At 43.0% G+C, this 25,521-nt stretch overlaps 1 protein-coding gene, 4 non-coding genes and 1 pseudogene across 14 annotated transcripts; 1 reads left to right on the top strand and 5 right to left on the bottom strand.

The window, feature by feature from the left end:
• Positions 1-363: 363 nt before the first annotated feature.
• Positions 364-5,159, bottom strand: LOC100855700 (annotated as a pseudogene).
• Positions 5,160-6,104: 945 nt separating this feature from the next.
• Positions 6,105-6,176, bottom strand: TRNAP-AGG. The gene has a single exon. It is a non-coding gene; the product is annotated as a tRNA-Pro (tRNA).
• A 983-nt stretch (positions 6,177-7,159) lies between these two features.
• TRNAI-AAU lies at positions 7,160-7,233 on the bottom strand. The gene has a single exon. It is a non-coding gene; the product is annotated as a tRNA-Ile (tRNA).
• Positions 7,234-7,760: 527 nt separating this feature from the next.
• Positions 7,761-7,832, bottom strand: TRNAA-CGC. Its single transcript has one exon. It is a non-coding gene; the product is annotated as a tRNA-Ala (tRNA).
• A 2,036-nt stretch (positions 7,833-9,868) lies between these two features.
• On the top strand, positions 9,869-9,941 carry TRNAK-UUU. Its single transcript has one exon. It is a non-coding gene; the product is annotated as a tRNA-Lys (tRNA).
• A 7,148-nt stretch (positions 9,942-17,089) lies between these two features.
• Positions 17,090-25,519, bottom strand: HMGN4 (high mobility group nucleosomal binding domain 4). Of its 10 annotated transcripts, none has more exons than XM_038584415.1 (4): positions 25,131-25,519; positions 21,482-21,526; positions 21,291-21,372; positions 18,775-18,822 (listed from the first exon to the last, which is right to left on the bottom strand). In XM_038584415.1, exons 1-3 carry the CDS (start codon positions 25,456-25,458, stop codon positions 21,362-21,364), a joined length of 384 nt encoding a protein of 127 aa, XP_038440343.1. In that variant the 5' UTR covers positions 25,459-25,519; the 3' UTR covers positions 18,775-18,822; positions 21,291-21,361. The 10 variants fall into 10 exon arrangements, with proteins under 10 accessions (XP_038440345.1, XP_038440347.1, XP_038440351.1 ...); XM_038584414.1 differs by having other exon boundaries at positions 18,778-18,822; positions 21,225-21,372; positions 25,131-25,515; XM_038584416.1 differs by having other exon boundaries at positions 18,787-18,822; positions 21,225-21,329.
• Positions 25,520-25,521: the final 2 nt, after the last annotated feature.

Below are 25,521 nucleotides of genomic sequence, written 5' to 3'. Positions count from 1 at the left end.
AGCAGGCCTAGTGGTCACACCCATTCCACCTGCACAATTCATACTGATTTGCAGCAATGATAACACAAGATTTGGAAAAAATATCATGAAAAAATGAAGAAGAAATACACTAAAACCTATCATCTTCCTCCGGCAGAAAACCAGGGAATTTGTTTCTTTAATTGAGAAAGAACCCACACCAATTCAGTTCCTCTCTGCAGCCCTTGCTTATTACATTTAATTTTAGATAAAAATGGAAATAGGGCTACATAGAAATTAAACATCAACATCTAGAGAATCACAAATGAAGACAAGACAGTGAGAAATATGCATGTTTCTGTCCTTGTTCTTCCAGAATTCTAACAACTTGTTTTTCTTTTAAGTTCATGAGCTGTAATACTTGAGATTCTCATCTGTAGGTTTTAAGATTTTCTTATCTGCTGTATTTATCACCCAGAGGCAAGATCAAAGAAAATCTGCCTTGGATTCTTTCAAATACTAAGCATTTTGAAGAGTTCATCTTTAGTGATATCAAGTAAAATGTAGCGATACTCTAGGCAAGTACAACTCTTGCTTTGAGAAATTTGGCAGGATCCACCAGGCAACCACGACTTTGCATCAGTATAATATGGTATCAATGCTTCAGATGGAAGCATTTGTTTTGGAATGGGTTGTCTGTGCAGAAAGAATAGAACAGGTCGGTACAGAATTTCTAGACTTCTTGAATCATAGAAGGCCATAGTAACGACACTACCATTTTTTTCGATTGCAGCAATGGCTAATTCTGATGCCAACCGTACTCCAATATTAACTTTCATCATAACGGTGTCAGCTCCCTCCTCTACCAGCTGGACACCATAATCTCTTTAAAGTGGCTGGATGGTCATACATCTCCCATTGACAAGCTGAGTTAATTCAATTGGTTGAGTAGGATCCACTTGGCCAAATTGATAAGATACTGCAATCTATTGAGGCTCAAAGGCTGATAATGGCATCTGAAGCTATGATGACCTTCATTAAACTCATATTTTCGGATTTGAATGTAAAATGGAGTCTGCCCCCCCCCCCCCCCCCCCCCCCGCCCAAAGGCCAGTCTGGGCTGGGTTCCTCTCTGTTGTTCTCCTTTATGGCCTTGGCTATGTTTTCTACCTCTTCTCCAATCTCCTGCCATCTTTCCGGGTTCCTGGAGCCTGGATTGGGCTTTAGGGTGGTGAAGCTCACATGGGGCAGGGTCCGGAGCAGGCCCAGTGCCCTGGCCCCACCCCCTGCCCTGCATAGGGCCGGCCATTACCTGCACGGTCCAGGCCCTCCAAGAGCCTGTTCATGCATTTTATATCGACTCTTGATCCTTGCTTTTACTGTGTATATAATGACAATACCTCCAAACACTAGGGAGTCCACCTAGTTTAAAACATGATTCCCTGTACCCAACGTATAGGTGTGATTGATCTAAATAGGCAAAATACAGAAGAATTTTAGAACTTAATATAACATTACACAGAGCAAGTGATAGATTAATGACAATATTCAGGTTCCTGGGTAAGGAAAAAAGGAAGGTTTGGTTGGAAGAGGATGGAGAGTGGTAATTTGTCTTGACGCCATCGTGCCCGGACGTGGACATTCTTTCAATGCAGTCTGGATATTCCAAGGCTTGTGGCAGTCTCGAGGTGCAGACAGCAGGCAGTATCAGGTGTTCACAACAACACAAATGTTATCATCTAACTCCTTCTGCTCTGATTAGACACTAGCCAAGCTTTTATATGATTTTTGTCTTCCTAAATTTGAGGGCAATTACAACACATACACAGACACACACATGTACTGGGCCACCTAACAGTTTGTTTCTTGGCATAAGTTCATTCATAAAGCAGGCACTCTATCTTCAAAGTTATCCTTGTCCTTCAAGTCCCCATTAAAATCCCTTGGACAGCCTGCCAGACATACCCAGAAATCAGGTCACTTCTCCACACCTGCCCTGTGACCACTCAGGTGTGACTTGACCCTTTCGGCCACCAAGAGCCTTCTAACAGGTGTCCTTGTTTCTAGCATATCTCCTTCAGATCTCTTCTCAACACAGCAGCCAGAGTTATTCTTTTAGAAGCTAGGTTAGTTCCTGTCACTCTTCTACACAGAAACTTCAGAGACTTCCTGTCTCACCCAGTTCAAAGTCCTTACAAAGACTGTAAGACCTCACATTTTTTGACCTCCTCCCATGACTCATTTCCCCTTAAATGTTCTGCTCCAGCCACACTACTGCAAACATGCTTTTGCCTTCAGCTCTGCCTGATTCTTCTACTTAGAAACTCTTGAAAATAACACTGTGGCCCCTCTGTGTTCAAATGTTACCTTCAGTAAGGCTAACCCAATAATCCTGTTTAATACTATGATGAGACTCCCACCTATTCCCAGCACTCTGATCACATTCTAACATCAATTTTAGTTTACTTGTATCTTTGTTTGTTATTGTCTGCCTCCTTCCATAGAACTTAAGTGGCAGGTATCTTTGGTTTGTTCACTGATAAATCTCAAACACCCAAAACAATGCCTGACACACAGGAGTGGTCAAGAAATGTCTAGAATGAATAAATGGATGAGCATGTTTTATTTGGGTTATCAGGACCTCATCCCTCCAGAGTCTACATGAACTGGCAAGAGGAAGAGACAGAGGCAGAAAAGCATATAACATCAAGTTTCTGAACCAAAAGCTAATGATAAACACCTACAATCAGTGTTTTCCATCAGATATTGGCTCTTTGTGGGATTCTAGCCTGAGTAGGCAGCCAACTTGCCACATCTATCATGTTAAAATAGAAAGAACAACCTTAAAAGTGCTCGTTTCTAAGGCATCAGAGATTCAGCCTCACTAAGACTGAGATGGGGCCCAGGAATCAAGTTTTTGAAGCTCACCAGGTGATTCACATGTACGGCCATATTTGGATACCCAAGTTAGAGCATGCCCACTGAATTGTCCTGAGGCCTGAAGAGAACATTAGGACAATGTTAGTGAAGAGAGAGGAACATAAATGGCTAATTGTGCTTTTAGAATAAACGAGGAGGTATGTATGTGTGTGCTTTCTCTATTATGGCCATGGGCATTTTGTCAGTAAGTGCTAGTAAACCTAGGGAAGCTTCAAAGGAATGATAAAGGAGGACAGGCATGATGAAATTTTCAGAGGAACAAGGAAATCTCACAGAAAGGGTCAATTTCACCATGGAAATGATTTTCAAGCCACTCCGGAATAGCACAAACCATTCCTATCGGGGATCATATTGCCCAGGCACAGAACTGAGTTAACCTAGTCCATAACCAGAATGGAATTAGACTTCATTTTGGACCTCATTTCTCAATGTGCAGAAATTTGGTTAAGAAAAAAGGAGTGGGCAGCCCCGGTGGCGCAGTGGTTTAGCGCCGCCTGCAGCCCAGGGCATGATCCTGGAGACCCTGGAGAATGGAGTCCCACGTCAGGCTCTCTGTATGATGCCTGCTTCTCCCTCTGCCTGGGTCTCTGCCTCTCTCTGTCTCTATGAATAAATAAAAGATCTTTAAAAAAAAAAAAAAAGGAGTAAAAAGGATACACAGTAGGAATGAAATGAACGAACATAACTGGTTGGACAGGGCAGGTTTTTCCTAGAGGTGGAGAGTTCAGAGAAGTTGGAAGTAGAAATGCAATTTGGATTCTGAAAAACAAGCTTAAATCTTTGGATTTTATTGTGAAGGTAACTGCAATCTGTTGTGGGTTGTTTGATTCTTCCATTTGTCATATATGAAGGGAAGAAAGGTTGGAAACAGCATTACCTATCAGGAGGTACGTTGTGCTATCCAGGTGTGAGTGAGCAGGAACCAAACAGGTGGGTGAGGTAGTGGTAATGGGAAATTCATCTCCCAGAAGATAAGATGAAATTAGAGAGGGAGACAAACCATAAGAGACTCTTAACTCTAGGAAACAAACTGAGGGTTGCTGGAGGGGAGGAGGTGGGTGAGGCTGGGGTCACTGGGTGATGGGCATGAAAGAGGGCACGTGATGTACAAGATATGAGCACTGAGTGATATAAGACTTATAAGACTTATAAGACTGATGAGTCACTGACCTCCGCCTTTGAAACGGAAGGGAGAAAGAGAGAGAAAGAAAGAAAAAAAGAAGAAGAAAGAAAGAAAAGAAAAGAAAGAAAGAAAGAAAGAAAGAAAGAGAAAGAAAAAAGAAAGAAGAAAGAAAGAAAGAAAGAAAGAAGAAAGAAAGAAAGAGAAAGAAAGAAAGAAAGAAAGAAGAAAGAAAGAAAGAAAGAAAGAAAGAAAGAAAGAAAGAAAGAAAGAAAGAAAGAAAGAAAGAAAGAAAGAAAGAAAGAAAGAAAGAAAGAAAAGAAAGAAAGATCGTTCATCTCCCATTATTCCCTAATGACACTTGCTTGGGCCAGAAAGTGGAGTCTCAAAACTCTGCGCGGACATTGCCGCCTCTCACCTCTGCCCTGTGTTTGGATTATTTTTTCCACCTTCAGATTATACCTTTTCCAACATTTCTGCATCCTTCTCCCTGTATCCTAAACCTTTTTTCTCGGGGGGTAGTACTTCTGAATCATCCGTGTAGCTTAAATACACAGAGCCCAAGCCCTACCTCAGCTAGGCCAGAAAAATGCATTCCCGGCAGGGGGCGCTGCGCCTACACCGCAAGCTGAATAGAGCAAGTCAGAGCAGCTTAGCAGAGAGCTGGTGAACCGTGGCCACTTGCTGTGATTCCAGAATTCCACTCCTTAAAAGTGTTGACCTCCAACATTCCTCTTGTTCGACAGCGGTGTGGGACTTAATTTCTCAATGTGCAGAAATTCAATTAAGAAAAAACACTGAAAAAGTAAGGCAGTCACCCAATACAGGGCTCAAACCCACAGCCCCTGGATTAAGGGCTCTATACCTCTATTGACTGAGCTAGTCAGGGAACCTAAAGAGCTCCTTCCCCAATTTATTATGAGGACATATAAATTCTTCTTGGGCCTGCTAGGAATGCAGGATTCCAGATTTTGCTTGATTATTTTTGTTTTATAAAGATGGCATGAAAGCCAAGATGTATAAGCATTATTCTAAATGACTGTGCACATCCCACCCACTTTCACTACATCTCGGCCCACCTCCATTCTCACCATCTGCTGCAATAGACCCCAGAAGGTTTCTGGGATCCAAAGGTCGGCATCTCTGGGCGCTGTAACACTTACCCCAACTCTGGCATTCCCAGAGCCACGGACTGGTTGCCTATGCTCTTCCAGGCATGGAGGTGAGGAGTCCAGGCCCTCCTGGGCCCTCTCTGTGGCCCCCCTGTCACCTGCCAGCCTCCACGGTGCTCTGTGGATGCGGCCCTGAAGAAAATCTATGCGGTTTTTTTTCCCCTCCCTTTCAGGCCCCCATGCTTGCTCATTTTTTGTACTTCTTCACCATCAAGGCTGACACACACCTCAAGAGAGGAGGCGCAAATTCATTTTAATATAAATTATTTGACAACCACTAGAATATGGGATCCAGTGATTTTTTTTAATGTCTCATTTATCACCGACTACAGAAGTTCATCGAATATAACAGATGCTAAACAAATTGCTGTGTACCAAATATCTGAGTGTACCAACAGTATCTCCAGGAGGCGAGAGAAAGTGCCCCTTCCCAATAAGGAACCAGAACCCGGACCTCCTGAAAGATGGGGGAATAGGCAACGCTATGCTAACGAGGAAAGCCAAGATATCTTGTACAAAGTTTGCCAAAACCCCAACTCTGTAGTTCGGTGTTTTATTTTTCCATAAAAAAGCGATGCATGAATGGTGGATGGTACTGAATTGAGATGTGCATCGTCTTCCTATACTTTCCTATGATCACACCCCTGGGTTGGAACTCTAGAGGAACCAGAAACATCAGCCTTTGCAAGAATCCCTTTAGAGTTGGCGGAACACGGAATAAAAGGCAAAACTGAAAAGTGCTTGTCTCTTTCAAGTCAGAGTTCCCGTGTTACTCGGATTGAGGGAATATGCAGCCTACACACTTCTACCAGAAGTGATAGCAGTTTACTGAATGGCCTCTGTATCCGTTTGCGTTGTGTGAGAATTTGAAGGCCGAGTTAGAAAAAGTGGAATCAGGGGAAGTCACAAAAACTGGGCTCGTCCGGGATTTGAACCCGGGACCTCTCGCACCCTAAGCGAGAATCATACCCCTAGACCAACGAGCCACCTATACTGAGGCTCTCTCTGAGTATATTGAATATTTAGTAAAAACAATTTTTTTTTTTGGTATTCCATTCATATTTGGGTGTGTGTAACTATAACCGACCTTTATTTGGACCCTCCCTCCTTTCTTATTTTCAAAACCGGGTAGACGTGGCTCTCAGCACTTCCCCAGTCCTCGCAAGGAGCGCATCAAGCCTTAGTGCTTCGCAGAGGGCGCTGACCCATCCCGTGTAAGCAACAGCCAGGGCGGCTGCTCCGACAGTGCAGCAGCCTGAGCTCCTCCTCACCTGCACCGGTCGAGGCCCGAGCAGCCCCTCCCTCCCTCTGCAGGGGGACCAGGCCCACCGCCGCTCGCACGTCCCCGACCCTCGGGACACTCGGCCTGGTCCCGAGGTCCCCCACGCCCATAGCGGACGCGTGGGAGCTCCTACCGCTGTGAGGTCGTGGTTGGATACAGGAAATCAGCGGCCCTAGGAACACTGGGAGACCCAGGGAGCCGGAGCCGGCTTCGGTGGAGAAGTTGGCTGACACAGAGCGTAAGGACCAGAACCGGCCAAAGCAAAGGGGCCTGCGGCCGTCGCCACCCGGCCGCACGGGGCAGTAGGGGCCGCAAGGCGAGGACACCGTGCGGGAGAGCCCATAGGTCAGAGTGGTGAGAACCTGCTCGTCTCTCAGAAGGATTCCTCCCCTGTCCCGCGCGATGATGGACCCAAACCGCAATCCGACACCGTTTTCCTTCTAAATGAATTTAACAATCCCTACGGTGTCCGGCTGGCTTTCTGCTTCTCGGAGCAAACTTTCTGAGCACGAGGGCTTGCCAAGAGGGGTTCCCAGGGCTCTCCTACGATGGAGTGGACTCGCGGCAAAACGTTTCTTATGGGGACGCAGTCTTAACTTAGAACGCGGGCCTCCTTTTCCACCGGAGGGTCACCAGGAGGATTTAACTCAAGGCAAGGGCAAAAGAAAAAAAAAAAAAACGTTGGACTGGCCCGTACGGGGATCGAACCCGCGACCTTGGCGTTATTAGCACCACGCTCTAACCAACTGAGCTAACCGGCCAACTACGCAACAAGGGCGTTCAAAGTCATAACAAGAAGGTATTGTTGCAGCTTTTTACGCTGCAAACAGCATGGTGCATCTGCGCTGCTGATTTTGCCCGCACCGAGCTAGGCTTCGTCCCTTTCCCAATACTTGTCCTATGTTTTTCGTGCCCTGACGCAGCAACGAGGTGCTAGCAATACCCCCCCCCCACTCCCTCTCTGTATTTTGAGGCCAAGATTATCTCTGCCTCTGAAGACCAGCCGGATACTACAAATTGCCTTTCATTAATGGGTCCTGGGCTAATTTCCAGGCTGATCTGCTTCCGCCATCTCTCCTTCCGGTGTTTTTTTTTCTACGTTTCCAGGGCTACTGGTTTCAGGTAAAGATGAACCCAAATACCTTAGAGTTATCCTGTTTTCCTCCCTACATACACAATTCTAAAAGCAGTGGCTACAAGGACACTGTGGAAATCGATGAAGAGGATATCAAGTCTAGTGATTCCACGTTTTAAAAACATGGTTTCTGATTGTGTTGGCAAAACATCTTGGAGATGCCGGGGATCGAACCCGGGGCCTCATACATGCGAAGCATGCGCTCTACCACTGAGCTACATCCCCAGCCCTGCAAGCCCTGTCTTTCTAACTCTTCCCAATTCTTTGACTCCTATTTTCCTCCCCAGGAACCAGAAGATACTTTGAATACTGAGATTAAATTTTCCTTTATCTGCTCAGCAAAATCATAACATAGTTAAAAGAGCAACATCCATATTCCAAGTAGAGGAGTCTTCCAGCTATGGGACGTTTGTCAGACACTTAACCTAGAGACTAAGAGATGGAACCAAATACCTAAAAATCTGATGAGAAAAAGGACAGAGAGACTCTAAAAGCTTCTTTCTCATATGTTATCTAACTCGAATTTAAATAAAAATTTGAAAATAAAAAGCTCCTTTCTTTCCGTTTTTTTTTTTTCTCTTTTATTTTAAAGACACGTGAGAGGTACTGCAGTGATCTATAGGCTAATAAGATCCCTGGCAACTTGAAGCTGAATTGAGAGAGAAGTGGAAGAGTGTCTCAGAACAGGCGATATTTATTTACTTGAAGATAAATTGGCTGAAGAAATAACGACCTAAGGCAAGTCTTCCACCTGGATAAAACGGATCCAAATACTATAAGGGGCTCTCACCCATACAGAGCAGAAGGTCTTCTAGAGTCATAGTTGGCCTTGGGACTCAAGACATCCAGTGCTAAAACTGGGAAGTTAGTCACCCCACTGCACTTGGGTCCAGTCCCAGAATCCAGAATTTCCAGGCCAAAGCCCTAAGCGGGCTTCTAGAAGGATGGATCTCCTCTATGAGTCTCTGGAGCACAAGGCTGGGAAGAGGAGGGAGGAGTGGGTCAATAGCAGGCCTCCTGTTTTCTTCTGGACCCTTCTTCCCAGCCCTGGAAATGTTAGGGTGCCCTAGTGCTTGCAGGGCATGTGTTCAGGGATCAATAGAATATCATGCCCAAATTGTGCTGGTACTCAAGGACACCGACTGAGAAGATGATTAAGTAAACAGAGATGACTAAGTAAACCTGAGATTGGTTTGTTTGTTTATAGATACATAAGTTTGGATTTTATTATGGAAATTTCCATAGTATATTGTTCACAAACTTAGAAACACTATAATAGACGCCAAATTATAAAGAACAAAAGAGAGAGAATAAACCCCAAATTTAAGACAGTGTTTACCTGGGAGGGTGAAGAGATAGGACCCCAGAGGGACAAATGAAAATTGGTAATTGTCTAAGCTGAGAAATGCACATGTAGATGTACACAGTATTCTAATTAGTTTTCTTAAAACCCATATACAATGTAGGATGTGGACAACCAAGGACAGTGGGTATATGGGAACTTTATATTTTTGCAACTTTTTGGTAAATATAAAACTACTCAAAAGTTAAGAGTTTATTTAAATTAAAAATTAATAAATGAAGACAGCTGACACCCAGCACAAAATCAAACCACTCCCTCTGTTTCTCGATCCATATTCAGGTGTCCAAAGTGCCACCTAAAACCTTAAAAGCACCAGCAATGAATCAGCTTCATTTTGAAAGTGCTCTGTTTGAGGCCAAACGTAGAATATTTGAGATATTTCTCTGGGAAACTGAGGAACTGAAGGCCAGCATTCCATAGTTCTTGACTGCACTGAATTTTATATAGTATAGTATATATCTCTATATAGTATTGACCTATACAGATAGTGTGTGTGTGTGATATATAGTGTGTGTGTGTATATACACACATATAGTGTATATACACATATAGTGTATATATATACATGCATACATATATATACATAAACATATACTGTGTGTATATATATATATACACATATATGTATCTCTATACTTTATAGGGAGAAAGAATTTGGGGCAACATTATAATTAATATAATATGGTTAGACCTTGGTATTAAAGAAGACCCTCCTTGTGACTTTCTATGCTAATTAGTATATTTCTAAGCATTTTCTAAACGAGCAATGCTGAACCAGAATCACAGGTGAAACTTCTAAAATAATTTCCTCCTTCAAGTTTAGGGATAGATTGACTACAGTTGATGTGTCAGAAGCATTTCATGTGAGCCAGTTGAGGTGTATGAGAACTCTATGTGAGCCCGGATAGCTCAGTCGGTAGAGCATCAGACTTTTAATCTGAGGGTCCAGGGTTCAAGTCCCTGTTCGGGCGGTTTGTGCTTTTCTCCCCTGCTCCTGCATTTTTAACCCAGCAAGTATATAACCGGAAAGAAGATAATATCAAATCAAAGGCTGATTTCACTAAATAATGAGGGGATCCTGAACACAATACAGATATCATAACCTAGGATTTGTCCAGAATGTAGAATGGCCTTTTAGTAAGGTGGCTGGAAGCTGCAGCATGCTAAACATTTCATCCAGAGCACAAGTAAAAGTTTCATTAACAACGGTCACAAGTTATCAAAAGTCAAAACAGAACTGCTTCCTCTGCCCTACACTGGAGTGCTCCTTTCCAATCCTCTACTTTGCTCAGCTCTGGGGATGCCCACATCAGCCCTTAGAATTCAGGTCCCAGTTGCAGCAACTTCCAAACTTTTTGGCCATTTCCAGTTTGAACTTGAGTTTACATCTGGACCCAGACACACAAATGTAGCAGGAACAAAATTGACTAACCACTGACCCTCACATATGCACTGCATTCTGATATTTCAGATTCCCTCCTATTTACAATGCTGGGAACTAGCCACCAGTAAATTGATTCCACATCCCCCTCAGTGGGAAACATTGGGCTTAGAGTAATCACAAAGATGGAATTACAGGGTGATGCATCCTGTGCCAAGTAACCTGCCTGCTCTGCCCCTTCCCAGAAATCCCAGGCCCCAAAAACCTCAAGTGACCTGAGCGCATTGGCAGCAACATCATCTCTGCCCTGCTTGGAGTCTCTGAAGAAACAGAACCTGGCAGCCCTTGCTTGAGATTTCATTTGGTCATTGCCCAAAGCAGAATTTTCATCCTAGAGGATCCAGAAGATAATAGAGAAAGTGGATTTTACATTGCTATGAAAAATCATCAAAGTTGCTACAAGCAATTCATATATTAGATCATTATAACATGGCACTGGATTAAGGTAATGGATATGTTGTATTTCCATTCTCCATTACTGTCCCGATCCCTAAACCTGTCTCCATTAATCTTCAAACCTACAAGTCAACTAGTTCTAATCATTTGTTTTACCAGAAAAAGCCAAATGTGGCAGGCACCTTCCACTCAAGAAACTCAGCTACTTTGAGGTTGGTGTCCAGAGGAAAAAGCTACTAGAAGTTTCCATGGGTCATTTACCCTTCTATTGGGCAGATGAGTTGAGGAAAACATCCAGATTTGAATTTTCCAAGCCATGCTTCTAGAAGAAGAAGGAAGAAAGAAGAAGAAGAAGAAGAAGAAAAGAAGAAGAAGAAGAAGAAGAAGAAGAAGAAGAAGAAGAAGAAGAAAAGAAGAAGAAGAAGAAGAAGAAGAAGAAGAAGAAGAAGAAGAAGAAGAAGAAAAAGAAAGAAAGAAAGAAAGAAAGAAAGAAAGAAAGAAAGAAAGAAAGAAAGAAAGAAAGAAAAGAGAAAAAGAAAAGAAAAAGAAAAGCTCAATGAGTGAAAGTAACTCTTTGTTGGGACATAATCCTTCATGAATCTCTCACATTTCTACATGTATTGCTAGCAAGGCACTGACTGCTCTTTGTTCTGGATTTTCTTTTCAAAGATGCTTATACAGCAAACACTGTAGAAGTGAAGACAGAAATGTCTCTCCAGAGCAATGGGTAGGCATGCTTACTGCTCATTATAAAAGAATTGAGATCCATGGTTTAGGGTTTCTTTCTTAGAATCCACTGCATGTACAGATGTCATTCATGGTTTTGCCCTCTGAGAACTAGAGCCAGGGAACCAGAGAAAAAAATGCTCGTAATCTGGCTATTGCTATTACTAGAGTAATGGACTTTCCATTGTCTCTAACCCAGGAGTCTTGTGAATTATACCAGTATCCACGGAACCCTGTGTAGCAAGTTTAGCTTTCACGCTGGGTAAAATTTCAGACCTTGCCCATTTCTTGGCACTCATCAACCCGACGCTCTCCTCTTCCTTCTGTGTATTCCTTATCTTGGTTAGTTATACAACCACCCACATAAATCCAAAGCTAGAAACTAAGTCCTGTCTCAGACTCCTTCCCTTTCTTCATCCCTATTCCTCCTCCTCTGGATCCAACCCATTACCAAGTCTACCCGTTAAGTACTTAAGAGGAAGGGGTGCAGGGAATTCTGTGAAGACTTCATTTCCTTTTCTGCTCCCATCCTATCACGCAAATTCAGGCTCTTGCCATCTTTCTGAGGATTATGACAATCATTTTATTACTATCTTTTTTAGTATAGTGGACAGCTGTTTTTGCCACATCCTCTTGAAAGTCTTCATTTCTAGGCCTGAATAAAGCAGTATATTTCATAGTCAGGAAATCTCCACTTCCAATAACCTCCCTCTAATTCCACCATACAAAGGCCAACTGGCAGAGGTTTTTGTGAAATGCAAGTTTGCAAAGGCTTTTCCCCAGGGTTAAAACTTTTAAGTCAAACAGGATAAAATCTGAAATCCTTTGCAAGAGAAAGACTCTTCCTGAACTGCTTTGCCTCTACGGTATTTCTATCCATGACATCCTTCTTTTCTCTTGTGTTTTATCTAACCGTATGTTAACCTATGGCTCCTAGGGCAGCACAACCAAAAGTGGTGCTTAGAGCTAAATCCTTTATGCAAAGTCTCCTTTGCAAGTCTTTCTTTGTAAGGACGTATGGTTTAGAAACTGTGGAGCCAAATCTTGGAGCTTTCCACTTTTGTTTTTTTTCTTCTCTTTCCTCAGGATGTGGACAGCATTCTTTAGCATGCATATCTAAATGAAGTCATACATATAAGTAAATTTAGATATGTTATATATTTAGTACATATTATATTACACATTTAGTTACATATATATGTAACTAAAATTAATATAGTTAACAATACTGCGTTACATAGTTGAAAGTTGCTAAGAGAGTAAATCTGGAATCTTCTCATCACACACACAATTTTTTTTGCCACTATGTAAAATGACAGATGCTTACCAGACATTGTGGTGATCATTTCACAATGTACAAAAATACCAGACTGTTATGTCATATAATTGGAACTAGTACATTATATGTCAACTGTACCTCAGAAAAATAAATAAATAAAAAAATGACCGAATTAATGGGCTGAATTCTGACTTATTTTTGTGCTCCCTCAGAACCTCATGTGATTCATGTCATCATGGTCACCTAAAAGAAATGTGACCAGGTGCAAGAAAAGTAATACTTAAATTACTAATATCTACATCTCCAGGGGGAGATGGCTCCTCTGTGCCAGGTGCTGTAGGAGGTACCTCTGCAAGGTTTCTTAACCTGGGGCCCGGTCGGTCAACCTGGAAGGAATAAATATTGACATCTTTAACATCTCTGACGTTGAACTAAAATCTGGCATGCCCTTCACATATGAATGTAGAGAGCAAAGGACAGTAAGAAGTCCCTGTGGTTTCATCGCCAAGAACAATCACAGGTTACAGCCTGCAGCCGACCGATAAATCCCCGAGACAGGAAGAGTGATGCTCCTCAAGGAACTCGGGGCTGCCTTACTGCTGATGTTTTACCAAAACCCTAAAGCTATTTTCCCTTAACAGCAGCCAGACCATCAAGGTCTTATGGAGCCCGCTTCCAGCTGACAGAGTCCCTAGAAACGGAGGTTTCCTCCACCTTCCCTCCTGCACAAACTAAAAAGTGTGTCACCATCATCCTCTCCTCAGGATCACCCCTTCTCCTGCCCGCGGGTCCTGCCCCAGCTACCATGGAAACACCTGCTGCACCGGTCCCGGGCCCCTGTCACCGGAACCCACATCCGATGACTGCAGCATCGCAGACCTGAGCGAGGAGACACCTTGTAAATGGCTCATACTTACTCTTCCGACGTGACAGTGGCCGTAAGACGGGGCTTGATGTAGAACATTCAATACGTCAGCACAGTGTTATTTTACATGCTTGGTAACTGTTTTTGTCGTATAATTGCCCTTTCTCTATTTGTTACTGCTTTCTTAGAATATAATTTTGAGGAGGGCTCTACGGGCAGGATCGCGAGGCCAGAGGGCACTGAAGCCCCTAAGGGGTGCCCAGGCCCCAAGTGGCTTCCGGCTCTGACAATCCCCTTCGGGCAGGGTCCTGGGGGTTAGCGCCCTGAACCCCAGGCCTCCGCACGGTTGTGAGGGGTCCAAGGAATCCGGGAAGGAGCTTCACAGGGCCGGCCTCCCTCAGCCGGCTGGAGCCGGGCCGCGACGCCCGAAGCAGAGGCCTCCCGAAGCCCTAGAGAGGCTGGAAGTGCTTGGTGCGGCCCTAAGGGCTCTGGGCGCGCATGCGGGGGGCGCTCGTACTTCAGGGTCGTGCCCCACGTGGGGTGGGGAGCGCTGGAGCGGGTTGAGGGCATTTGGCGCCGTTTTTACGAAGATCGCTGTGTCCACTGTTGAGAAGAGGGCTTTTAGGGCCGGCAGTGAGGCTCCAACCTGATAGCCGGAGGCCAGCCTGGCAGCGCACCGGACAGGCCCCAGATGGTGGGGCCGCCACAGGAAAGCTGTGAGTGGGTTAAGGAGAAAAACTGGGTACCCTGCTCCCTGCCCCAACTAATACACATCATGCCTCCTAGTTAACAACCATCAATAAAGGAAACCTGACCCGGGGGTGGCAGCGCTTTCTCTTCTCTCTCAAGGTGCCTGCTCTCATGTCTGGAGATTGTACTTTTTGCTTTAATAAACTGCCCCACTTGTGTCACTTTGCTGTGCTGTGTGTCTGTCCTGGGGTTCCTTCTCGTGACCAAGAACCTGTGGTGATGCCTTCAGGTCTGGCTGAGCCAAGGCTCCAGGGCCCCGGGGTACCCCCAGTTCACCAGGCAATAAAACTAAGAGGTACGGAAGTGGATACAGGAAAGTAAGTTTCCCTCTCTCTTTCCAGCTCTTCCAGGACCAGGGCCTCCGTTTTGAGAGTCACAAATTTTATTATGGAAAACTCTGGATCACTCAAGCTGTTTGGTGTCAGACACCCAAATTCTCAAAATATTCATAAACCAGGATGTCAATTTATTAATTTACAGATAGGAATGTAAGTACCAAGTGGGTCAGAAAAGGGGGCAAAGAGGTTTAAAGTATAATAATCACTATTTCCTAATTTAGATTTAGAAATATTTGTCTAAAATATTTAGAAATATTTGTCTAAAAAACTACCATCTTTGTATAGAAAAAAATAGGTCTTTCTAGTTTTATGTTGCTAGAGAAACACTGAAATCCTGAATTCCATATGACCACTTCCCCATTGAATTTAGAGTCCTTTTATTCTTTTATTACTACCCTTCTTAATATATGTGTGTATGTATGTATGTATGTATATTTATTTATTTATTTTACTTATGAGAGACACAGAGAGGCAGAAGCAGGGTCCCTGCAGGGAGCCCGATAGGGAATTCAATCCCAGGACCCCAGAATCAGGTCCTGAGCCAAAGGCAAATGCTCAACCGCTGAGCCACCCAGGTACCCCTAATTACTATCTTTCTTTAGTGGAAATTACAACCGTTTAACATGCAGAATATTATTTCTTGCACTTGATTGTTTCCTGATGGTGTCTTGGGAAATGCCTTAATTTACACAGGAACTGGACAGATCACATTTGAAATTTAAACTACTGATCTTAAAAAAAAAAAAATATATATATATATATATATATATACCACTGATCTTTTCAACAATGGAAAGCTTCCAGGCCCTGCAGTTGTAGACCTGGCTCTTAATTTGGATTTTTCTACTCACTGTATTATCTCAAGGGAAATTATTTCATTTCTATTTGCATCAGTTTCACTAAATGTAAAGCAAAAGGGGGATACTAATATTCAGCTCAAAGGGTCATGGAAATCACTGGACAGATACAGTGTTTGGCAAACAATAAGCACTCAAGAAATACCTTATTGTTAAAAAAAAACCTACTACAATTTGGCTATGCATTAATTTTTTTTAATTCAACAGTTTATTGAACATCAACTATGCACCATATTCTCTTAACATCTTTGCAAATGTTATTACTCTTACTAGAAGGCTTTCCTCCACTCCTTCCTTGCTTGACCACTCCTGTTTTCATTTTGCTGCCTAGGTGTCAAAATTACCCAGGAAGTTCTCCCTGAAACCCCTTTATACGCTCTGGCATCAGGCTCAGGGCTTCCGCAGCAGTATCACCACAACACTAAGCACAGTACTGTGTGGTGACTTTTTGCATTTGACTTTGGCTTCTGATGACAGAGAATGCTTTTCTTTGGTCCTGACCTGTTCTTGCTTGGCAAAGAGAAAGCACAGATACAGGTTTTGCTGTTAACCAAATAAAATGGGGCAGGAATAGTTGAGCAGAGGGAAGGACAGCAATACAGCATGGTAATATAGAATTTCATGCAATTCAGTGTGACGGCCATCTAATTTGTCTTCCTTCTTCAACTTTTGCCCTCTCCAGATGGCTGATTGCTTGCCCCCCTACCCCCACTTAGAATGTGTTCTCTGTTGGAACGCTAATGGTATCCCATCACTTTCAGAGAAAAATTACAGCTTGGAGGGTCTTCCATTTCCTGGCCCTCGGCTTTCTCTGCAATCCTATCAGCTGTCACTCTTATCCATCTTCTTTCCAGTTTAGCCACTTCTGCAGCCTTATTCCCTATTCTTCCTCAGCGAGCCAAACAAACACATTTTCACCTCCTGTCTGCTGGAGTGCTTTCCTTGCATATTGACATCTCTTGTTCCTTTATTTCATTAAGTGCTCTGCTCAGATGCCATCTCATCATGAAGGATTTCCCTCACCAGCCTATCTAAATGGCACCCACTTTTACTTGTTAACTTAAGGCCCCTCCTCACATAAATCTGTGTATTTTCTACTTCTCCCTCCCACCCTGACCCAACCATAATATCAGATTGGTGACAGTAAAAACTTTGTTTGTAAAAAAAAAAAAAAAAAAAAAAAAAACTTTGTTTGCTCCTGTGCACTAAGCAGTTGGACAATGCTCAGCATTAGAAAGAGTAAAAATGGGAATAAAACTGTGTAGAAACAAAATTGTCTGTGTATGGTTTGCCTATGTAGAAAACCCAAAAAAATAGAGACATATTACATGAATTAATGAGAGTTTAGCAAGGTTGCTGGATCTAAACATCAAGTTTAGCTAAAAACAGAAACTGCAGTAATTAAAAAGATACCATGAAAATAGCATAAAAACATCTGAAGTCCCTAGGAAATATTAATAAAAGACATTTATGGAGAAAATTATAAAACTTTATTGAAAGACATTTAAAAAGGCTAAATAAATGGAGAACTATATCATGTTCATGGATTGGAAGACTCAACATTGTAATTAGTCTACAAATTCAATACAAATCCAATAAAAATTCCAACATTTTAATTTTGTTTTAGAACTTGTCCATCTAATTCTAAAAGTTGTACAGGAGAGCAAATGGCTAAGAATAGCCAAGATATTCCCAAGGAAGAAAAACTTGGTGGTGATTTTTTTTTTTTTTTTTTTTTTTTTTTGGAGGTGGGATTTGTCCTGAGATAGCAAGATCTTTTTTTAAGTTGTAGTACTCAGGCTTGTATAGTACTGCCACAAGGCTAGACAAATTGGCCAGTGAGTCACCCACATGTGTAGACTTCATTTATGAAAGAGCTGGTGTTATAGATCAGTGGGAAAGAATTAAGTCATTCATAGAGTGGTGCTGGGACAACCACCACTTATCCATATGGAAAAAAAAAAAAAAACATTCAACTGAACTATCTCATACTTTTCACAAAAATCAGTTCAGAGCAGACTAAAACCAAATGTGAAAAGCAAGACTATAAAAGGTCTACAATGCAGTAAAGAATAGCTCTATAACTTTGGGTAGGAAATCCCCTACCACCAAGCTAATTTGTATTCAGCTTAATAAGATATTTTTTAAAACCAGTTTCTTCCAGGAGAGAGTTGATAATCCACAACATTTTACAACTTTCAAACTCCCCTCCCCCGAAAGTCAACAGTCTTCGGTTGCTGTTTTGAAAAGGCAGAGTTCTCAGTAGGGGTGGATGTTTCACAAGAGATATGTAAGATCTTTTTGCAGGTCAACTCCAGCATGTTAGAAAGATGCTAAAACTCTCAGATTACAAAAGGGATGATCTGCAAACTATGAGCAGGAACCTTGGCTCTTTTGAGCAACACCATGTTGATGTCATCACCAGAAAGCCTGAGTATTTTAGGAGGCCCAAGGCCACATCAAAACTATTTCAGGAAGTCAGGTATATGCTGATGGCATCAGGAAAGAAGACAAAGTTTTGCTTCTCCACGATGTAAGGCTTCTAAGCCAAAGTGGCTGAATTATGTGAATGTCAGAGAATCCCTCCTGGGAACCAAGAATAATCTTCAAACACAAGGATAGAAGATCTCATCTTCCCCCATTTCAATCCAGCTTCTGAGACATTCTGTTAGTGGTATTTGCACTTTGCATGAAAGAAAAGACAACAACAATGTGTCTTGTAGGCTAACAACAGAAATTTGAAAAAAAAAAAATTCTACATTTTTATAAAACTTGATTAAAGAAAAATAGTATTTCAAACAGTATAGTCACTAGAAGGACAGCGCTATCAAAAAAGTACCCTTCACTTGGCATCCCCACCACCTTCTGCTTTCTGTGACTGGGCTGCAGAAGCATCTAAGTTCTTTGCAGCGTTGTTGCCATCCTTGCCACCCTCTGCTTTGCCCTTTCTCCTTCTGGGCAGCTTCTCTCCTTTCTTGGCAGGGGTCTTTTTAGGCCTGGGTTCTGGTTTTGGAGGAGCCGGTTTAGCAGACAACCGTGCTGATCTCCTCTGTGGCTCATCCTTCACCTTCCCTTTGTCACCTTTAGCATCTCCTTTTGCCTTTCTCTTGGGCATGGTGGCAGCAGCGCTCGGCAGGTAGCTCTGTCAGTCCAGGGAAGGGGTGGTTTCTGTCTCCTTCCCACTGCTCCTAGAAAGATTTCTTTCACAAACACAGAAAAGTATAAACCATGATGGGAAAGACTGACAAATTTAACTACATTAAGATTCAAATTTGACTATGTTAAAATGAATACTTTGTGTAAATCAAAGATACTATAAAAAAGTAAAAAAGGTAAGTTGCAAGCTGGGCAAAGATATTTGTAACATATATGACTGACGAGGGATTTGAATCCAGAATATATAATGAATTTCTACAGATCCATGAGAAAAGGACAAAAGGAAAATTTTAAACAGTGAGCAGAAGCGTTAACAAGTACTTTTTAGAAGAAGCATGAATGGTGAATAAACACAAAAAAGTACTCTTAAAATGCATACTAACATTTCACACCCATTAAACTAGCGGAAACTAAATTGTTTGACAAAATCAAGGGCTCAGTAGATGTGTAACAATGAAAACACCAAATACTGCTTGGATGTGTGTTTATGTGTATACAAATTAGTGTATTAAATTTGAAAACATACTGAAAAGCAATTTCACTTCTGGGTATTTCCTAGAGGAATTCTTAGAAATGTGCACAGGAAAGAAATCCCTACAAGAATGTTTATGGCAAATCTGTAATTTCAAAACACAATACCACCCACCGGCCTTCAATGATAGAATAGGTAAATATGTTTAGTAGCATCTATGCAAGGGAATGCTATTCAGCAGCAGAAACGAGTAGATTACAGTGACACGCAAAAACAGAGATGAATCTCAAGAACATAATGTTGAGCAAAAATGACAGGTTGCAAAATATGTACAGTATAGGTCCATTTACAAGTACAAGAGTAAATGACATGTTTAGGCTACAAGCATATAGTAAAACTAAAAAGAAAAACAAGAGATAAAGATAAAAATCGAAACAGTCACAGCAAAAGGAATTGAGAAAGGGATGGCGGTTGGAGAGTAAAAAGATCCAGAGAAAGGGCTGGGGGTAGCATTCTCTCCCTTGAATTGAGGGTGGGGTGGAGGAGGAGTGACATGGCTGGTGTACTATTCTCTGGATTCTACACAGAGCCATTTTATGTATCTGTTCAAGAATTAATAAAAATTACTTTAAAAAAGTACATAGCCCAAAGCACAGGTTCAAGGATATACAGAATGGAAAGTGATTTGAGTTTAGGTAATTAGGGCCTAGGCCTATGGCTGGCATTCACAAGCACTGTGTGAACTTTTTTAAAGCTTTACGCTAGGACTAGCTACTCACACTTCTGTCCCACCCTTGAAAACATTTCCTGGGGAATTCTGTAACCTATGCCCTGTCCCATTCCACCATGTTTTAATTTAAGAAAAAAAAATTATCTTGTCCCTAAACTGCTCCAGAGTATTGTTTTGTTGTTTTGTTTTTGCTGGACCTCAGTATCTAAATACATAAAGGGCAAACATGATCCTTGAGCAAACTTGGTTTTGATTTTTATGTTCCTTGACCAACAAAAATGATCACCTACAAATGGTGCTAAAACATCAAACTATCTATTTTTCTCCTCAGTTTTTCACCATGACTAGAATTACTGGAAATGTTGCATTTTTCCTTCCTTCTTGTGCAATAGAGGGAGAAGTGTATTAGTATAAAGAAGAAAAGAAGAAGCAAAGTGACTTGAATCAGTCAGTATTTCCCTTGGTACCTTATAAGAAACTTTGGGAACTGAGATTGAAACTGAGAGGAGAAACAGTTCCATGCTCATGCTGAACAGCAATTCACTGAAAAGCTAATGTGAAATTAGCTGGACCCTTCTAATCCCTTACTGTGCTCTTCCTTTGCCTCTAAATAATCGAAATTACTGAGGGCCGAAAAGTCCCTGTTGCCACAGATACACGCTGCAGTTCAACTGATCCAGTAGACTCAACCTGCTCTCTCCTGAGGACATGCTTCCCTAGACATTTTGTGAATTTATGCCTGATTTATTCCTTTTTTTTCTCTCTCCCAAATGTATCACTAAAGAAATGTGTAAGCGATTCTTAGAGAACAAAAGTTTTTTTTTTTTAATCCAAATTCTGACACAAAAAAGAAAATACTTTATAAAGAAAGTACTTGAGAAGGATGCCAGAAATCACATAGGTCAACTCTGGGTATGGTAAAGGTGTGCCCAGAAAGGAAAAGGTAGGAAAAGACAGCTGTTCTTATGAGGAAGGAACCAACGTTGCGAGATATTTTATGGCATGAAAATCATTTGGTCTTCTATTAGGGTAACTTGGTTTACATCCACTGCCCTGGTGCGATTATTAATAATGTCCCCATTCACTCTCAAAAGTGTGCCAATGTGAATAAAAAATGATAATGTCACTGTAAACATTCTGCATATATTTTTAGAGGCCTTTTCATTACCAGAGGATGAGAGAGGAGACCAAAGGGTGAGCTTTTCTTCTAGGACACACTTCCCTACAGAATGGACACTTCATACCATTCTCCTTCCATCTCACTCCAAAACTGTGTATCTTAGCCCATGTCCTGGTGTGGGAACGCTCACAGTCTGTTTCGTGGGCTCAGTCTTCTTCATGTTAGATCCCTTGCAGTCCGTCCCAAGCAGGGGGGCCGTGATCACCACATGTCAAAGGCCGAAACACAGCAGGTAACAATAAAGATAAATTCAAGGAAAACAGGCCACCAGCTAGATGCTGTATTTGAGTATATGAAATGGATTAGTTCCTTGAAACTCACCTTGCGGAAGCTTATCAGGAGACCACAGGCTGACTCTCCAGAGACCTTGCAAATCAGGAGACAGATACACAAATAAGGAAAAAGGGCCAGTGGAATAAAGTGATTTCATTTCCATGAAGGCCAAAGATAGATGGGTAGGGAGGGTTCTCACCACCCAGTGGTGTTAACTGCATAGAAATTATTGGTGGTGGAGGGCCAGGGATTTTTTAGGATAATGAGACTAATCTGTATGAGCTATAATTGTAGATAGATGACATTATGCAGTTAACAAAACTCAACTGTATACAGTGAAGCCTAAATAAATAATGGACTTCCATCAATTGTAACAGATGTATCCCACGAGCGCAAGCTGTTATTAATAAGAGAAACTAATAATAGAACCTACGTCCTGCTCAATTTGTCAAAAAGCTAAAACTGCTCTTAAAAAAATAAAGTCTACTAATTAAAAAAAAACTATTTTAAGAATTAAAAAAAAAGAAGTGATAATTTGTTAGGCAATAAAATATAGAAGTCATAGGATTACAAATATTCCATCATGCATGTGAGAGAAATAAATATTATAAACTGGCAGATAAATCACATAAGTAATTTTATAACTTTGGGAATACAGAGATAGGACTTTCAATACTATCACCAGGGCAAGAAATTACCAAGACATGGCAACAATTTTTAAAGTTTTAGGAATTTAACAATTCCCCTTTGTTAAAATAACACATCCAAGGACAGAATTATATTAACAGAGAACAGAACAAACAAAATAGTTCATGAAAGTGTTGAATCATTCATTTTCACGTTGTAAAGAATCAGACTGAAATCCTTAAGAAAGCTCACAGTTCAACTCTTCATTTAACCAGACTGCTTGTTCTATAATGTGGAAAGGTATCTTTCCCTCAGCAGCCTCAAGGGAGAGGGAACATCTGCCCCATCCTTTTTAAAAATATTTTTGTTAGCTATGAAGACTTGTATTTTTCATTAGAAACAGACCCATGAAGTTTAAATTAACCAGCAGAAGTAGCTTCAAAGACCTAAAAGTCAAATAAGAAGCAAATAATCTATTTCATCTGAAACAGAAATATGCAAATGATGAGTAATGAGGAGATGCAGGGTACTACAGTTTTCTGTGAGGTTAACTGGTGGAAATTTTCCAAACTGTGGCAATAATAATATATATATAAAACGTCAATCTCAGTCCCCAAAAGTGAGCTGAATTTGTCCCTCACCCAGCCCCCACCCAAATTCATTGGTTGAAGTCCTAACCCCTAGGACCTCAGACTGTGACTGTATTTGGAGATAGGGCCTTTAGAAAGGTAGTTAAGGAAAAATGAGGTCATGCGGGTGGGCCCTAATAATAGTAGATTAGAACACAGACAACACAGAGGGGTGACCATGTGCAAGCTAAGGAGAGAAAGGCCTCAGAAAGGACCAAAGCTGCCACCATCTTGATGACTGACTTCCAGACTTTAGGACTATGAGAAAATAAACTTCCATTGCTTGTCATATGTGGTCAGTAGCACTTTTGTTACAGCAGTCCTGGCACCCACCAACACAGGAGAATAGAGCGTAAAGACCTTAGTGGCCTGCGACACATCTTGGATTAGGTGCATTCTGAGGTTTTGCATAGCTCTCAAAATCCTTTTCCTGGTTTTTTTTGTTTTTGTTTTTGTTTTCTCTTTCACTGTAAGCTTGTCTCCAGTATCCATGGAGCAAATCCTACCTCATCCAATACACACACATCCTTCCATTTCCAGCAACCATGTACAAGGCACATTTAAGCAGCATTCTTCTGCTCCCTTGACTGTTACTGACCTGGATCTCAGGGAGATAGTTCTAACTTGGGTTCTAGTCTCAATCCCACCCCAAAGTCAGAAGGCCACCTTCTTCTCTCTGCACCTTGGGGTCGGAGGGAAGACCTGGAAGAAGACTGCTAACACCAAGGTTAGGAAAGAGAGAATAAAGGACATAACACAATTAAATAAAAAATTGTACATGCAGGGTGTGGTGTGCCACAGGAGCAAGAGCTCACATGGCGTCAGCCATTACCTAGAGCCTTTTTGTTCTCCACCTTCCAAATGAATTATCAGCCAAGGTGGGCAGCCTTAGCTTCCATTTGGCATTAAGTGAGGGAGGCAGGGAGGGAAGGGTAGTAGGAGAAGGTAAGAACAGGCAGGGTGTCTCAAAGGGTAGGGCTGCTTCTGCATCTTGCCAGAATACACCTGGTTTGAAGAAAAGCAGAGAGCCACAGGCTTCCAGTGAAACTGTCCCCCGTCTGCAACTAGTTGGCTTGGGGCACACATGGTCTCCCAGCTAAGGTACTCCTGCCCACTGGCATCCCAGAAGGATGGGAGAGGACAAATCTGCCAGCATCTCCCAGGTTCCTGAGACCCGTGCCTCCTTTCAGGGCACCTCTGAGTGATAGAGGAGAGATTTCAAATGAAAATGTCTTGGGTACATTTCTATTGAGCACATGCCAAAGCTTATTATCTTGCTAACAAGGAAATTAAAAAGATGACAAAAGCAAAGGTTTTGGGATGCCTGGGTGGCTCAGCAGTTGAGTGCCTGCCTTCCATCCAGGGCAAGATCCTGGCGTCCCAGTACAGAGTCCCACATCGGGCTCCCTGCATGGAGCCCGCTTCTCTCTCTGCCTGTGTCTCTGCCTCTTTCTCTTTCTGTGTCTCACATGAATAAATAAATAAAAACTTCAAAAAAAAAAAAAAAAAGAAAAAGGCAAGGGTTTTTGGAATAGATATGAAAATGGAGGAAGAAGAGAAAGAAAAAAAGAGTGAAAGAAAGAAACAGCTCATTCGATAAAGATTGCCCTTTCTTTTTTATATTATGGTCGTAAAAACACCGCATTCATAGCAATCATTTCAGGGAACCTAGAGCAATGGGATCTGAGAGACCAGGCTTGGCTAACCCCTAAAAATAGCAGTAGTAGTAGCAGCGGTAATAAAAATAATACAAGTATTAATTGTAGTAATAATTCATCTAGGAGGGAAATCCCGAGGATATACCTGAAGCTGTCCGGTGGAATGTTAAGACTTCTGCACCAGAAAAGCCTTTGACGGATCCCATTAACACGGAAGCAGGCCATGTATGGCAAAACAGAGGTAGAGGCCAAACACTGGGGCTCAAGACCTGATTTTAAACGGGGGCTACCAGGTGCTTTTCTCAAGCTTCAGGGCAATACGCGGAATCCAGCTGGTCCGTTTCTTAACTTTGGGATCGTTTTCTTTCTTTTGGCGAGGAAAGCAGAAGGCCACGGTGAAGGTAGCCCGAGGCGCGGCCAGGGAGAAGGCGGGGAGAGTACGGGCCCGCCGCGGCCCTGCAGCTCACGTCCTTGCAAGGGCTCCCCCGCCCCCGGTCGTGCCCCGGCGTCCCCGCGGGGCTGTAAGCTCAGGAACCCAGCACCGGTCGTGCCCCGGTCGCCCCCCCCCCCCCCGGTCGTGCCCCGGCGTCCCCGCGGGGCTGTGGGCTCGGGGACCCAGTGCCGGCGCCCCGCCCCCCCGGGCCAGCAGCGGTGCCGTTACTCCGGAGAGGCGGGCCAGGCGGGCCCTCACGGCGACCCGGCTCGACTGCGGAGGCCCCCGCACCCGAGACTTGGGGGACCTCCCCACGCACCCAGGCGCGCCCCGAGGCCTCCGCCGCTTACCCGAGTCCGCGACCGTCCGGGAGGCGAGGGCGCCCGGCTGCGGCCCGGGCCGCGCGGGTGCCCTCGGCTGGGGCAGGGCGGGCACGGGCCGTGGGGCGGAGGAGAGACGCGTGCGGCGGGCCCTGCCGGGGACAGGAAGGTGACCGGCGGCGAGGAACCGCTTCCGGGACTGCGGGCAGCAGCTACCTCGCGTCGGGGCAGGGGAGAGCCGTCTCTCCCCTCGCGAGACGTCAGGCCGCCGCCCGGGCCGCGAGCCCCCGACCCGCCTGGGGCGGCGCCGCCTCAGCACTATGGCCCGGCGACAGGACCCCCAAAGGCTGGGGAGCATATTTCTGAAGGCGTGGTATTTTTAAAAATCACATAAAACAAAATTTTGAAGAATGAGTCGCAA

This window comes from Canis lupus, chromosome 35 (genome assembly GCF_011100685.1).
Source record: "Canis lupus familiaris isolate Mischka breed German Shepherd chromosome 35, alternate assembly UU_Cfam_GSD_1.0, whole genome shotgun sequence".
Taxonomy (NCBI): domain Eukaryota; kingdom Metazoa; phylum Chordata; class Mammalia; order Carnivora; family Canidae; genus Canis; species Canis lupus.
The sequence above is the reverse complement of the archived record's forward strand: the minus strand, read 5'-3'. Positions and strand labels throughout refer to the sequence as shown.

What these genes read in the sequence shown, in the direction of transcription:
- HMGN4 (XM_038584415.1), bottom strand. Translation starts at nt 25,458, where the DNA reads ATGCTCCCCAGCCTTTGGGGGTCCTGTCGCCGGGCCATAGTGCTGAGG. An exon ending in CCGGACGGTCGCGGACTCGG is followed by an intron (nt 21,527 to 25,130) that starts GTAAGCGGCGGA and finishes CTGATTTGCAAG; the next exon opens with GTCTCTGGAGAGTCAGCCTG.